The sequence below is a fragment of the Motacilla alba genome, unplaced genomic scaffold (genome assembly GCF_015832195.1).
Source record: "Motacilla alba alba isolate MOTALB_02 unplaced genomic scaffold, Motacilla_alba_V1.0_pri HiC_scaffold_31, whole genome shotgun sequence".
Lineage (NCBI taxonomy): Eukaryota > Metazoa > Chordata > Aves > Passeriformes > Motacillidae > Motacilla > Motacilla alba.
Window position 1 is genome coordinate 1,196,591 of NW_024037405.1, and position 14,270 is coordinate 1,210,860.

Below are 14,270 nucleotides of genomic sequence, written 5' to 3' on the forward strand. Positions count from 1 at the left end.
CCTTGAAACTCACCGTGCTCATCCCTTATTTTCCCCAAACCAGGATTTCCCATTGCCAAGCCCTGGGAGGCTGTGAGGAAGAGGAAGATGCCCCGGGACACGCAGGCAGGTGAGGAGGAAGTCAGTGCCCCTTTGCCCCTGTGTCCTGCTCCATCTCCCAGCCCAGCAGGGCCCCGGCTGCAGCACAGCCCCTGTGCCGGGGACGCCCTGGGGCATCTCCTTGCCCTTGCCTGTGGCCCGGAGGCAAATGCCATCCTCTGCTTGTCCTTCCTCCCCCAGAGCAGGAGCTGAGGCTGGAGAGCAGGGAGGACAAATCCCCGGGGCAGAAGCTCGTGGCAGAGGCCGTTTGGAGCGGCTCCACGGCGCAGGAAGCCAACGGGGAGGAAAAGGCCCGGAGATGCCGCACGAGGAGGGGCTGCAAAGGCAGATGGCGGCGATCTGAGGGGGAAAGACCCAGCCTGGGCCGGGAAGGCGGCCGAAGATGGAGCCAGAGCTCGGAGCTGGTGCTCCATGAGCAGCCCCATGATGGGGAGAAGCCCCACACGTGCGTGGAGTGTGGGAAGAGCTTCAGGTGGAGCTCTGAGCTGATCAAGCACCAGAGGATCCACACTGGGGAGAGGCCCTACGAGTGTGATCAGTGCAGGAAGAGGTTTTCCACCAGCTCCAATCTCCTCGTGCACCAGCGCACGCACACAGAGGAGAGGCCCTTCCGCTGCCCCGACTGCGGGCAGGGCTTCAGGCACAACTCCAGTCTTTTCAGGCACCGGCGCATCCACACTGGGGAGAGGCCCCACGAGTGTGAGGAGTGTGGGAAGAGCTTCAGGCACAGCTCCAGCCTGATTCAGCACCAGAGGACCCACACTGGAGAACGGCCCTACAAGTGTAGGGAATGTGGGAAGAGCTTCAGCCAGCAATCCAACCTGATTGTCCACCAGACGATCCACACTGGGGAGAGGCCCTACGAGTGTGATCAGTGCAGGAAGAGGTTTCGGATCAGCTCCCATCTCCTCCTGCACTATCAGAGTCACACAGAGGAGAGGCCCTTCTGCTGCCCCGACTGCGGGAAGGGATTCAAGGACAACTCCACCCTCATCAGGCACCGGCGCATCCACACCGGGGAGAGGCCCTACGAGTGTCCCCAGTGTGGGAAGAGCTTCTCCAGGAGCTCTACCTTGAGCCAACACCAACGGAGGCACCGGTAAGGGAAGCCCTGCGAGTGCCCCGAGTGCGGGAAGAGCTTCGTGTGCTGCTCCAGCTCCATCCCCCGCTGGAGGAGCCACGCTGGGCACAGCCCTGGTGACCCGCATTCCCTGTGATCCATGCTGGGAACACACCTGCCTGCTTCTCTTGGTTTGGCCTTAATTTCTTTCTCTTCTCCATCTCTTTGCCCTCCAAAAGCCAAGCGGGATGGATCTGTCACCTCAAAACCACTCAAATCCCTCTGAAGACAACTGAATTTTAACCCATGAAGGCTCAATCCCACCTCAAGTTGCTTCTTCCCTCCTCAAAAAACCTCAATCCCACACCAAACTCACTCCATTCCACAGCCGCCAGGGTGGGATGGGGTTGGGAGGGGATTGGGAGCAGTGGGATCCCAGTTTGGAGCAGGGGTGGGGATTGTGTGGGGCTGGCTGGGTGGGATGGGTTTGACAGCAAATAAAACTTTGAGAGTTTCTGATTTCTGTCCCGTTCATTCTCAGTCAGCTCTGTTTGCAGAGTGCCGCCTTCTCAGCTGATGAAATTCCTGTAAAAATCCCATTTTTTAAATCATCCAACCCAAACAATCCAAAAACCAATATCCAAATAAAACCACACACCCACAATTAAATTTTTAAAAATATTTTAAAAATTTTAGAGACTTTGGGTTGTTATTGAAGTTTAATTGCTTGGTTAAAATATATGAGCAATTATAGTGGTGTTGGTTTTGTGTTTAGCGTATTTGTAATATGAATTGTTTTACTAAGGTGGGTTAGATTGTATGTTTGGTTTTTTAGTTATTTTTATCTGAAGTATATTGGTTATTGAGGTAAAACTTCAAAAGGTATTTTTTGGTATATAATTTGTTTATTTATATGTATTGGTAATGTTATAGCAATAGTTGTTGTTTTGCTAGAATCTTTATTGGAGTATTGTAAGGAAGAGTTGAAATTATTATATTTAATTTTTATTCTAATTTCTTTCATTTTAAGTACAATCAATTGATTTATAATGTTAGTATAATTTGTTGAGAGAATAAGAAGGAAGTTCAAGAGCAGGAACATTTTTTTCCTGGCTGGGAACTGGAATTCCAGACCCTGGGAGTGTGTGCAGGACCACCCAGACTGGGCTCAAACATGGACTGGGATCAAACATGGGCTTGGATGGCACGGGCTGGGAAAAAGCACTGGCTGCCCTTGGCTCCTTTGGCTCCCATCCAGGTCTAAAGGCGGCCCCACCAAGCTGGCTGGATCCTGTTTGGGGGTCCCATCCCCTCTTTTCCCGCGCTCTGCCGCCCCTTCCCCATCGTTGTCCCAGTCCCCAGTCCCCTCCCCCGTGCTCGGTTTTGGGGGTTCCAGGCCCCTCCTGCTCCGTTTGGGGGTCCCGACCCACCCTTGGTTTAATTTGGGGCCCCCGGCGCCCTTCTCAGCGCGCCCCCCGCTGCCCCCGCGGCCGGGGGGGCTCCCAGCGGCACCAGTGCCCCCAGTGCGGCCCCAGCTGCCCCCGCACGCCCCATGCCCATGGCCAGGGTCACCTCCCCCCTGCCCAAATTCCGCTGGCGGGGAGCGCGGGGCGCTGCGGGCCCGCCCGGACACTGATGAGTCAGAGCCGCGCCGGGCGCTGATTGGCTGGGAGCCGCCGGGCGGGGCCAGGGCTTTGCCGAGTTTCTGCCCGGCAACTGTGTCGTCACCAGCGCCGCGCGCTCCCATTGGCCAGAAGCTGCTTCGCGCTGGCCGCGGGAGCAGCTGCGGACCCCCGCGAGCCCCTCGGGTTTGGGGCTTTCGATCCCCCCTCGGCCCTCGGGGCGGCCCTGGGGCCACCCCAGCACCCCCAAAATGGGGAGGCTCCCCGGAGCCCTTCGGAGCCGCCAGCAATGGGCTGGAAGCGGCAGCAGCCGCCCCAGAAAGGGATCGAAGGCTCCGCGCCGGGAATGGGGGAGGCTCTGGGGATGGCTCCGATCCGGACTGGGGCGGGCTGCGATTGAGGGAGGCTCCGTTCAGCGCCTGCGGAGGGGCTGCGGCTGGGGAGGGGCCCGCGACTGTGGGCATGGGTCCATCCCGGGACTGGGCCGGGCTCTCTGCCCTTCCCGATCCCAATCCCGTTCCAGTTCCCAATCCCGATCCCGCCGCTCTTTCCAGGGAATGGCTCCGATCTCAACTCCGACCCCAAACCTGGGGGGGGACAAACATTGGGGTCAAACACCCAAAATCCTGGGGTCAACTTCCCCCGACCCCAAATCCTGGGGTTTGAAACATCTGGGGTGTCCAACTGCCCTGATCCCAAAGTTTGGGGTCAAACCCCCTGATCCCCAAATCCTGGGGACAAAAACCCCCTAATTCCAAATTGCAAATCCCAAACCTCCAAATCCTGAACCCCCCACCCCCGACATGTCAAACCAGCCCAAACCCCAAATTTTAGGATCAAACCTCCACAATCCCCGAAGTTTGGGGCCATGACCCCCCCAATCCCCAACCCCTCAAACCCACTCCAGCCCTGGGGGCACAGTGGGGTTTGTTTTGGGTTTGGGGTTGTTTGAGGTTTGTCTGGGGCAGCTCCAGGTGCAGTGTCTGCAGAGAGGCCCTGGGTACAGCGCTGGGAAAAAAAGGGGGGTTGGGGTGGGAATTGGGGGATTCAGGATGGGGAAAGAATCTGGGTGGGAAAAGGGAATTTGGGGTGGGGAAAGGGGATTTGGGGTGGGGAAAGGGGATTTGAGGTGGAGATTTTGGGTGGAAAAGGGAGAATTGGGGATGGGAGAAGGGATTTGAGGACACACAAAAGATTTGCGGTAGAAAAAGGAGAATTTGTGGTGGGAAAAAGAGGATTTGGGGTGGGAAAAGGAAATTTGGGGAGGACAAGAAGGATTAGGGGTCAAATAAAAAGATAAGGGATGAAAAGAGATTTTGGCATTGAGAAAAGGAGGATTTGGAATAAAGAAAGGAGGATTTGGGCTGAGCTGAACTGACCTGGGGTAGCAGGGGAATGGGGGGTGGTGTGGGGCAGGGTCAGGACCATTTTTGGAGGCAGTTTTCTGGGATTTTGGAGTACCTCTCTGGGATTTTGGATCAGTTTTATGGGATTTAGGGTGTTTTGGGGTGGTTTGGAGGGATTTCAGGGTGTTTCTATGGGATTTTGGGGCAGCTTGAAGGCATTTGAGGTGTTTTGGGGCAGCTTTAGGGGTATTCAGGTGCAATTTCAAAGGCTTTTGTGGATGTTTGGAAAGATTTGGGGTGTTTTGGGGTAGGTTTTGGGTATGTAGGGGCGGGTTTTGGGCAGTTTTTCAGGATTTTGGGCTATTTCAGGTCTGGTTTCTTGGTTGTTGGTTTTTCTGGGGGGTTTGGGGGTGTTTTGGTGGGGTTTGGGGTGTTCTGGGTCCCTTTTTGGCCAAGGAGCTCTGTGGAGGATCAGTAACGGGCCATCACGCCATGATCAGTGTGATCAAGTGCAGCTGATTTATTGCAAACAGCAAGCCATATTTATACTGTGTGCTGCTGTTCACGCCTCAAGCTAATACAGGATTGGTCAAATCCTTCTACGCACGCAGTTTAATATTTCAGTTAATTTTAGTTAGTCTTTCTTCTCCATGTGTCTCGCTGTGGTTTTCTTGTCTGCCTTTGCATCCTGAACCGTGTGCTTTTCTTTCTCATGGGAAAAAACCATCCATCTTGACCAGGCACCCATGGCCAAACCTGGGCATTCCCTATATCCAAGGATAGCTCCCAGACCAAAGCTGCCAGGACTGACAAGTCTGGCTGGCCTTGGCTTCCTGAGGGCTGGCCCTCATCTGCCTCTGAAACCCTGGGGCTCAGTGCTTTCCTTCCTGATAAAAAGAACTCTTCTTCCTGTCCAGGCACCCACAGCCAAAACTGAGATTCCAGCTCCAAAATGCCCTCAGTGCAAGGACAGCCCCTAGACCAAAGGTGCCAGGAGAGACAGGTCTGGCTGGCTTGGCCTGAGGGTGGCCACCTCTCATCTTCTTCCAAAACACTTGGACGTTACTGTCCTATGGGAAAAAACCATCCATCTTGACCACGGCCAAAACTGGGATTCCACCTCCAAAACTCCATACATCCAAGGATTGCTCCCAAGGGAAAGCTGCCAGGACAGACAGGTCTGGCTGCCCTTGGCCTCCTGGGGGCTGCCTCTCCCCTGCTGCCCAAACACTGGGGCTCGGTGCTTTCCTTCCTATGGAAAAGAACCGTCCTTCTTATCTATGCAGAAACGGCCGGAATTGGGGTTCCACCTCACTGCAAGGCAAAATCTGCCAGTACAGTCAAGGCTGGCTGGCCTTGGCCTCTGGTGGCTGCCCCTGCGACATTTGGGCTGGGTTCTTTCCTTCCCATGGAGATCCCTGTGACACTGTGGGGACCTCCTGGAACCAAGGGGATCCTTGTGGCCCCTCTGGAGCCCATGGAACCAAGGGGATCCTTGTGGCACCTCTGGAGCCCATGGAACCAAGGGGATCCTTGTGGCACCTCTGGAGCCCATGGAACCAAGGGGATCCTTGTGGCCCCTCTGGAGCCCATGGAGCCAAGGGGCCATGGTGACACAGTGGGGCTTCATGGACCCAGAGACCAGTATGGCTCTGTGGGGCCTGATGGAACCATGGAGACCATTCCCACCCTTCAGGGCCTCGTGCCACCAAGGGGCCATTATGACACCTCAGGGCCTCATGGCAGCAAGGGACCATTGGGAGCACAGTGAGGCCCCATGGAGCCCAGGGAAGATGGACCAGGTCTGGCTGGCTTGGCCTCCCAGGGGCCACCTGACAGGTCTGGCTGATCTTGGGATGTCAAGGGCTGCCTCTCATCAGCTCCTGGAGCACTGGGGCTCCGTGCTTTCCTTGCTATGGGAAAGAACTGTCACTCTATTTCAGATGCCCATTGACAAAATTGGTATTCTCCCTAAAAAAATTCCTATTTGCAAAGGTATCTCATAGAACAAAAACCTGCCAGCTCTGGCTGGCCTTGACCTCTGGTGGTCACCTCTCATCTGTTCCGAAGCAGAGGGTCTCTGTCTCTTCATTCCTATGGAAAAAAAAAAAAAAAACAGCCTTCTTGTCCAGGCCAGTGACCATGACCAGAATTATAATATGACCTCCCAAATTCTGTCTATCCAAGGATTGCTCCCAGACAAAAGTAGCCAGGACAGACAGGTTGGGCTGGCCCTGTCCTCTGGTGATTTTCTTAGACAATGAGCTGAATGGTTTCATTTGGAAACACCTTGGAGAGGGCCCAGAGAAATTCCGACGTGGGGTTTTGAGGCCTTGGGCACATGAGCACTACATATGGACAACGGAGCTCTGCGCTCTGTGCTGTTCTGGTGGTTTTGCATCACAGAAGTGATGATCTAAGAGAAGCAATTTCCTCTGTGTCTGACAAAAAAACAATCAGTAATTAGCTTTGAGAATTGACAGTCTGTTAAACCACTAAGGAAACTGTACACGGCTCTGTGAAGACACACGTTAAAGACGAGAAGGCCTGGGAGGGTCTCTTTCCCTTCCAGACAGCAGAGAGGTAACAAGGCCGGCCCGGCCCCCATCTCAGCCACGGCAGCCCAGGCGGCTCCTGCCGTGGGGCCGGGCCCCTTCCCAGGGAGCCCCCAGGCCCCATCGGCTGCCGGGCAGGGGAGGGGAGGCCGCGGGGCCGAGGCCGGGCCGGGCCCTGGCTGTGGTTGTGAACATCTGGGCACTCCTGAGCCCTGCCCCGCCGCCAGCCTGGGCCGAGCCAGGATCCGCCAGGCCCCAGGAGCAGCCCCGGGCCGAGCCAGGATCCGCCGGGCCCCAGGAGCAGCCCCGGGCCGAGCCAGGATCCGCCGGGCCCCAGGAGCAGCCCCGGGCCGGGCCAGGATCTGCCGGGCCCCAGGAGCAGCCCCGGGCCGAGCCAGGATCCGCCCGGCCCCAGGAGCAGCTCCGGGCCGGGCCAGGATCCGCCAGGCCCCAGGACCAGCCCCGGGCCGAGCCAGGATCCGCCCGGCCCCAGGAGCAGCTCCGGGCCGAGCCAGGATCCGCCGGGCCCCAGGAGCAGCCCCGGGCCGGGCCGGCTCGGCCAAGGTTCTGCTGTCATTGGGGTTCACCCACAACCCCCGGGCAGGGGCAGGAGAAGCCATCGGCCCCCGGCCGTGCTGCTGCTGAGTTCTGGCCGGGCTGCTGAGATCCTGGCCCTCTCCCCAGCGCGGCCCATCCTGACACAGCCCCAGCGCAGCCGCTGCAGAAACCTCCATGGTAAAACAGCTCCGGCTGCACGTACCGAGCCCGGCCGGGGTCACGTAACCATCTGCAGGCCCTGGGCGAGATATGAACTCTTTCAGTGCTTCCATCCTCCCTCGAGGGATAGAAAAGGACAAAGGGCAGGCACAGAGAGGAGCAACATGAAGACACCGAGCTCATGAAGGGGAAGTTGAGTCCCAGATTGGAGCGATGAGGAGATGCCTTGATCTTGGGGCTGGAATCCTCTCGTAAAGCTGTGGAGAAGGATGTAATTGTTACATCAGACTCTCTTTTTCCCTATATCGCATTGAAAAGTATGGGGAGAGGACTTGTTCAGCAAAGGCCTCCATGCTGAAGTGAGCAAATGTTGAAGTGGCTGTGATCCCATGAGAAGTTTGAACAGAGAGAGAGCAGAGTGATGAGACCCTGTGCCCTCAGGGAGAAAAGAAGAAGATCTCTGTTCCCAGAGATGAAGATGATTCCAGAAATAGACAAAGAGAACCTTTGCTCTTGAACAGCTCATCTTTAAACTAATACCCCATAAGCTGACATGGCCCATAAACACAGCTGTGGGAAAAGCTGTCAAAAAATGGGAGGGACTTCATGATTGCAAAATTTTCCAGGTGGCTGCTATTCGTGGAAATGAAAAGCCATGAGAGAACGGTTTTCTTGTGGAGGAGTCTCTACAACATTAACAAGAGGAACTTCTCTCCCTAAGTGGACTGAAGAAAGAATATTCTAGAGGTGGTAAACTGACTGAAAAAATTAGGTTTTGTCTCCTTACATTGTCAATAGGAAAGAAAAGGTTGTAGGGAGAGGAGAAGTGTTCTGAAAGTTTTGTTCTGATTCTTATTGCTCTTTCTTTTAGCTACTGTTAATAAAATTTTCTTTACATCCTTTGGAAGTTTTCAGCCTCCTTTGCCTTTCTCCTACCAGGAAATGAGCAAGTATATTCTAGTGAGTGCACTGGTAATTAGCCAGCACTGAACCCACCACACTAATTGATGCATTGGCCAAGAAACCTCAAAGTGGTGAACCAAAACCACTACAGAAACCTTCCTGATGAACTGCACTAGAGCAGAGGGAAATCAAGGCAGAGCCATGGTTTGTTAGAACTTGCTTGATCCTAATGAGCCCCGTGCTGTATTTGGAGCTGAGCCCTGGAGCCTCGGGGCCTGAGAGGAGATTGCACAAACCTTTCCAGGAGCCAAAGGCAGAAGGAACACCCCAAGTGTCTCCAGGCATCAATGGGTCCCACTGAGGTCCATCCCCAACACAGGCTCCTCATGGACTCCTTGGAGGAGAGAATTGGAGGCCAGGGGTGCACAAAAGCCTCTCAGAGACTCAGTGTAGAAAAGAAATTCCAAAGTACCTCAAAGTATTAATGAGCCCCACGGAGTGTCAGTACAAAGCTCTCAAGGGACTCGTTAAAGCAGATAATTGGAGCCGTGATTGCAGGAACCTCTCACAGAGTCTGTATCAAAAGGGAAACACCAAGTACCTTAAAAACCTGAAGTACCTTGAAGCATTAATGAGCCCCACTGAGTGCTGCTACTGATAAAGACTCTCAGGGGACTAATTACAGCAGATCATTGGAGGCCATGATTGCACAAAGCTCTCAGAGACTCCAAGGCAAAAGCAAAGCCCTTTGAAAACCCTGCAGTCCCTGGGAGCATGAAGGAGCCCCCAGGGCCATTCCTGGCCAAGGCTCCCCAGGGACTCCTTCCAGCCCATCCTTGAGGCCACTGGGATGTGGGCTAGGGGGGATGCTGAGGGCAGGACAAGGGGCTGACAGTGCCCAGCCTGGCTGGGGCTGTGCCAGGAGGCCCCAGTGCCTCAGGCCAAGGTGTCTCCTCCCAGCCCTTGGTGGCACAGAGCCTGCTGTGCCCCAGGGCACCAAGACTTGGCTTCTCTTTGTCCTCACCTGTCATCACTGCCTGCAGTTCTCTGCTCTGCCTGGGGCCTGGGGACACTTTCTCAGTCGTGCCCCTCAGTGGGACCCATTTAAAGGAAAAGAAACTTTGGAGTTGGATTCTGACTGTGAATTCTTGAGAGGTTTCTTCAGCTCCCTCTCAGGGACTGCTGTTCAGGGCCTGAGCACAAAGCCCCAGAGGGTGATTGAAGTCCTGGTGCTGTGTCTGTGCTGCTGGGCTGGGCCGGGCTCCTGGCCCAGAGGCAGCTCCTGGCAAGGGCAGCGCTGCAGAGAGACAGCTCTGGCCAGGAGCAGCTCCTGGGCACAGCCCAGCAGGGCTGGGGCACTGCCTGCAGCCAGCCCGGGCACAGCACAGGGGCACAGAGGGGTTAAACTCAGCCTGGGCTGGCAGCACAGAGCAGAGCTCACTGAGGGCTCCCTGGAGCAGAAATCATCCCAGCTTTGAAACAGTCATTGCCCGGCCGTGGGAAGAGAAGCTGCAGCTCCTGCAGGGATCTCCCGGAGCTGGCACATCCCACAGCTTTCAGGAGCTTTCAGGAGGACTCTCAGAGCTGCTCCAGGGCAGGGATGTGGCCCTGGGGCCGGGCTGGCTTTCCCTGCTGCCCCAGCCCAGGCACAGCCCAAGGCAGCTCCTGCTGCCAGGCTCTGCTGCAGGGCTGAGCAGCCGCGGGTGCAGCCAGGGGTGCCCAGGGCTGTGCTGCAGAGCAGGCTCCTGCAGCCCAGGGCGCTGAGCTGGGGCAGGGACTCTGCTGCCTGCCAGGGACAGCTCTCAGCCGGCCCGGGGAGCTGCTGCCAGCGCTGGGGAGAAGCTCTGGGGGGAAGGAGCCACCCTGAGCAGGGCAGGTGCTGCTGCTGAGAGGGGCTGGGTGGGGCAGGGCTGCTCCCAGCTCCAGACCAGCCTGGACACAGCTCCGGAGGACACTTCCCAAAGAAGGTAAGCCTGGCATTGCTGGAAAGATCAGGAGCTTTCCTGAGACTCTTTTCAATTTCCTACTTGGAGCAGGGTGGGAAGGTTGGGGTGATGACAAAAGGATTTTTGCTTTTTATACAATTTTCATATATTCATAGCTCTGTCAGCTATTATTATATAGTTATAGATCTCCTTAATTAACTCTAGTATGTTTTCTACCTCTTCTCTTAGATTTTAGAACAATAAGCTGACTGTCTAAACACAGTCCTGAAATACTGTATAGTCTTACTGTCAGGAAGAGGACCTACAAGAACATTCTGTTTTTCAATCAGAATCTGAGCAGTCATAAGAAAAAGTGGGGCAAAGAAGCCCTTGGACCTACTCCAAGGGGTTGACCCAGGGGTGGGCTACTGGGGCAACCAAATCTCCCATTGGATGTTTCTGTAAGATTAATCAACCTTGAAACCAGGGGCCGGGTGTGCCCCATCACCCCTGGGACACGTGGAAGCTTCCAGTCTGGAAGCCTCTAGTCTGGTTTTTCCTTTACTGTTCTAACACTGTTGCAAGGGGTTTTTTTCTCTTTTGATTACAGGCAAGAGGAGAATGAGAGAGGCAGACCCGGAGGTGTAATCAGACACTCACGGAACGTTCTGAGTTGAAAGGGACACACAGGATCATCCAGGTCATGTTTGAACATTTACTGAAACTCCTGATCTGTAACTTTGGGTGTTCAGTCTCTGCTGGGAGCCTCCCAAAGGGCCCTCAGCCCCTCCTCAGACCTGGACAGCAGCAGCCTCACCTTTGCAGGGCCCAGCAGGGCTCTGCTGAGCTGCCCTTGCCCACCTGCAGCCAGAGCATGCCCCAGGCAGGGCCCTGCACACAGGCAGGGTTCTGCAGGGCCGGGCCAGGGCACCCAGGCTGGGATGGGCTCTGTGAGCGCTGGCAGGGACAAGGCTGCTCTCAGGAGGGAATGTCCAGGCCCAGGGAGGTGCTCAGGGAAGGAGAGGGGGCTGAAGAGAGCAGTGCTGGGGCAGGAGGGCACTGTTGGTGTGTGGGAGGTGCCGGGCACAGCTGGGCACGGGAACACTGTCCTGAGTGCCCGGCTGTCTCTGCCCTGCCCTCTCAGGCACAGCCCCACAACATCTTCTCTTGTTTCTGCACGCCCCTGGTATTGTCACTGTGATCTGGTGCTCTCAGGGGGGCTCTGGCATTTGCAGTAGCTGAGTCAGGCACTGCCCTTGGCATTCCTGCCAGGCAGGGGTGTCCATGGGAATGGGGTGTCCAAGCTTCCCTGGCACCTGTGGGGCTGAGGGCAAAGCAGTCCATGGGAAGGGGGAATGAGCTGAGCCCCCTCGCTGAGATCCCATCACGGGCACAGCCGGGGATCTCCTTGCTGTGCCCTGCCAAGCTCTGAGCTGCCCTCCTGGGTGCAAACCTGTGCCAGAGCCTCTGGGAGTTCCCTGAATGTCCCCCGGGGAAGGGCAGAGCTGCCACAGCTGAGGAAATGCTGCTGGGTTTGCCGAGGGAGCCGTGAGTGTCCTTGGCACAAGGGGGTGCTGAGACCTCGCCCAGAGACCTTTAGGGAGGGTGAGACATTCAGGGATCCCTGTGCTCTGGGCAGGGTCTGGTTTATCCCAGGCTGACCCGGGAGTGTGGCTGTGCTCTGATTGCAGCCAAAGGTGCAAAGCCAGGGCAGCTGGGAACAAGCCCATCAGCCCCTGACCTTCCCTGAGCCACAGGGAATCCTTTGCCTCTCTCATCTCTCAGTGGCAAACTCTGAGTGAGGCAGAAATGCTGGGGATTTCTGACCTCAGAGAGACAGGAATGATGAGAGGGTAGGAAAATTCCTTAAACCAGCTCCTGCCATCCTTTAGGCTTGGGAGTGAAAATGCTACCAAGCCCTTCTGCAGTAGGAGTGATTCCCCAGACAAATCCTGAATATCCAGCCTTGTCCCTCTGCCACAGGGACACAAACCCAGGGCAGCGGGGCAGGGATGGCTCCTCGAGAGCCCCCCATGCACAGGCCTGGCTGCTCCTGGCACACTCAGCCAGCACATCTGGAGCTCAGGCGGGGCCTGGGTGAAGGTTTTCCCAGAGCAGGAACAAGGCTGGGTGAGTCCCAGCGGGACAGTCTGCAGGGAATGGCCCGGGTTTGGCTCAAAGCAGCCTCTCCTGACTTGTCACTGTCCCTTATCCATGAACAGGTCCCCATGTGCAGCCCCAGAAAATGTCCAACAGCAGCTCCATCAGCCACTTCCTCCTGCTGGCATTGGCAGACAGGCGGCAGCTGCAGCTGCTGCACTTCTGCCTCTTGCTGGGCATCTCCCTGGCTGCCCTCCTGGGCAACGGCCTCACCATCAGCGCCGGAGCCTGCGGCCAGCACCTGCACACGCCCATGTTCTTCTTCCTGCTCCACCTGGCCCTCAGCGACCTGGGCTCCATCTGCACCATTGTCCCCAAAGCCATGCACAATTCCCTCTGGGACACCAGGACCATCTCCTACTCAGGATGTGCTGCTCAGCTCTTTTTCTTTCTGTTCTTCATCTCAGCAGAGCTTTCCCTCCTGCCCATCCTGTGCTACGACCGCTACGTGTCCATCTGCAAAGCCCTGCACTACGGGACCCTGCTGGGCAGCAGAGCTTGTGCCCACATGGCAGCAGCTGCCTGGGCCAGTGCCTTTCTCACTGCTCTGCTGCACACGGCCAATACATTTTCCCTGCCCCTGTGCCAGGGCAATGCCCTGGGCCAGTTCTTCTGTGAAATCCCCCAGATCCTCAAGCTCTCCTGCTCAGACACATACCTGAGGGAATGTGGGCTTCTTGCTTTTAGTGCTTTTCCTTTTTTGGGTTGTTTTGTGTTGTTTTCTCTTACGTGCAGATCTTCAGGGCTGTGCTGAGGATCCCCTCTGAGCAGGGACGGCACAAAGTCTTTTCCACCTGCCTCCCTCACCTGGCTGTGCTCTCCCTGTTCCTCAGCACTGCTATATTATACTACCTGAAGTCCGCCTCCATCTCTTCCCCATCCCTGGATCTGTCAGTGTCCATTCTGTACTCTGGTGGCTTCAGCCCTGAACCCCCTCACCTACAGCCTGAGGAACCAGGAGCTCAAGGATACTCTGAGGAAAATGATGACTCTATCTTTTCAGAAGCAATAAACCCTCTCTTTTCTGCTCACAACCTTCAGAATGTAACTCTTTCCAATCTTGGCTTTTGTTTTGCCTATTTGTTCATTTTTTCATTGGGACCTTTTCTTACTATTTTTCTAGTGTTATAATGTCTTTTATAAGATACTGCAGTATTACTCTGAGCATTTCTACATGAACATCTACTTTTATTTTGTAACACAAAGGCTTTCAGGTGGCTTGTTTCCCTGTGCATTTTAATAAAAACAAGTGTTGGCCCTGACTTGTGTGTCCAAAGCATTTCCTCAGCCCTTCTCTGGCTCTGCAGGAGCAGCGCCTCTGAGCAGAGGTGGAGGGAAGAGGTTCCCAGCACAGCAGCATGGCCAGGGACAATGGCCCTGCCTCTTTCCGCATCTGCTCTTCCCAGCTCCACACTCCCCTTCTCAGCCCTGCTGTGAGCATGAGGCCGGAGTGCTCTGGCAGCTGGGTCACTGTCCTGCTGCATGTCCATGCTGTGACCTCAGGCAGGGACAGGCCATGGGCACTGCTGGGACACAGCTGGGCTCCAGCAAGCAGCTCCACCACCAAAGGGCATCTCCTGAGCGCAGGGCAGCAAGGCTTTGCTCTCCTCCAGAGCCTCTCTGAGGACTCTCAAGAGGCTCCTTGTGTTCCTTGTTCTCCCAGGGCTGTGGGATGAGATCAGGCCACACTGTGGCCTTCAGAGGACTCAGGTCTCTGGGTCAGGTTTTGATGGCCAGTGCCCATCAGATACTGAATGGTCTGTGCTGAACCTTCCTGGGGCTCTGCAGCTTGTGCCAGGGCTGATGGCAGGGGAATGTTTGTCTGGAGGGCCTTGGGAGCTGCCAGGAGAACACAGGGGACCTGCAGGGACAGAGTGTGCCAG

At 55.9% G+C, this 14,270-nt stretch overlaps 2 protein-coding genes and 1 long non-coding RNA gene across 3 annotated transcripts in view; 2 read left to right on the forward strand and 1 right to left on the reverse strand.

The window, feature by feature from the left end:
* LOC119696487 overlaps window positions 1-14,270 on the reverse strand; it is a 1,710,157-nt gene that overhangs the window by 585,779 nt on the left and 1,110,108 nt on the right.
* The window catches only part of LOC119696488, a 1,499,846-nt gene that overhangs the window by 558,359 nt on the left and 927,217 nt on the right, over window positions 1-14,270 (forward strand). The window contains 1 exon segment of the mRNA XM_038126216.1: window positions 428-1,243. Within this exon segment, the coding sequence (XP_037982144.1) occupies window positions 428-1,243 (816 nt within the window).
* LOC119696520 lies at window positions 10,011-12,584 on the forward strand. Its single transcript, XR_005255615.1, has 3 exons — window positions 10,011-10,269; window positions 10,838-10,927; window positions 12,450-12,584. It is a non-coding gene; the product is annotated as an uncharacterized LOC119696520 (long non-coding RNA).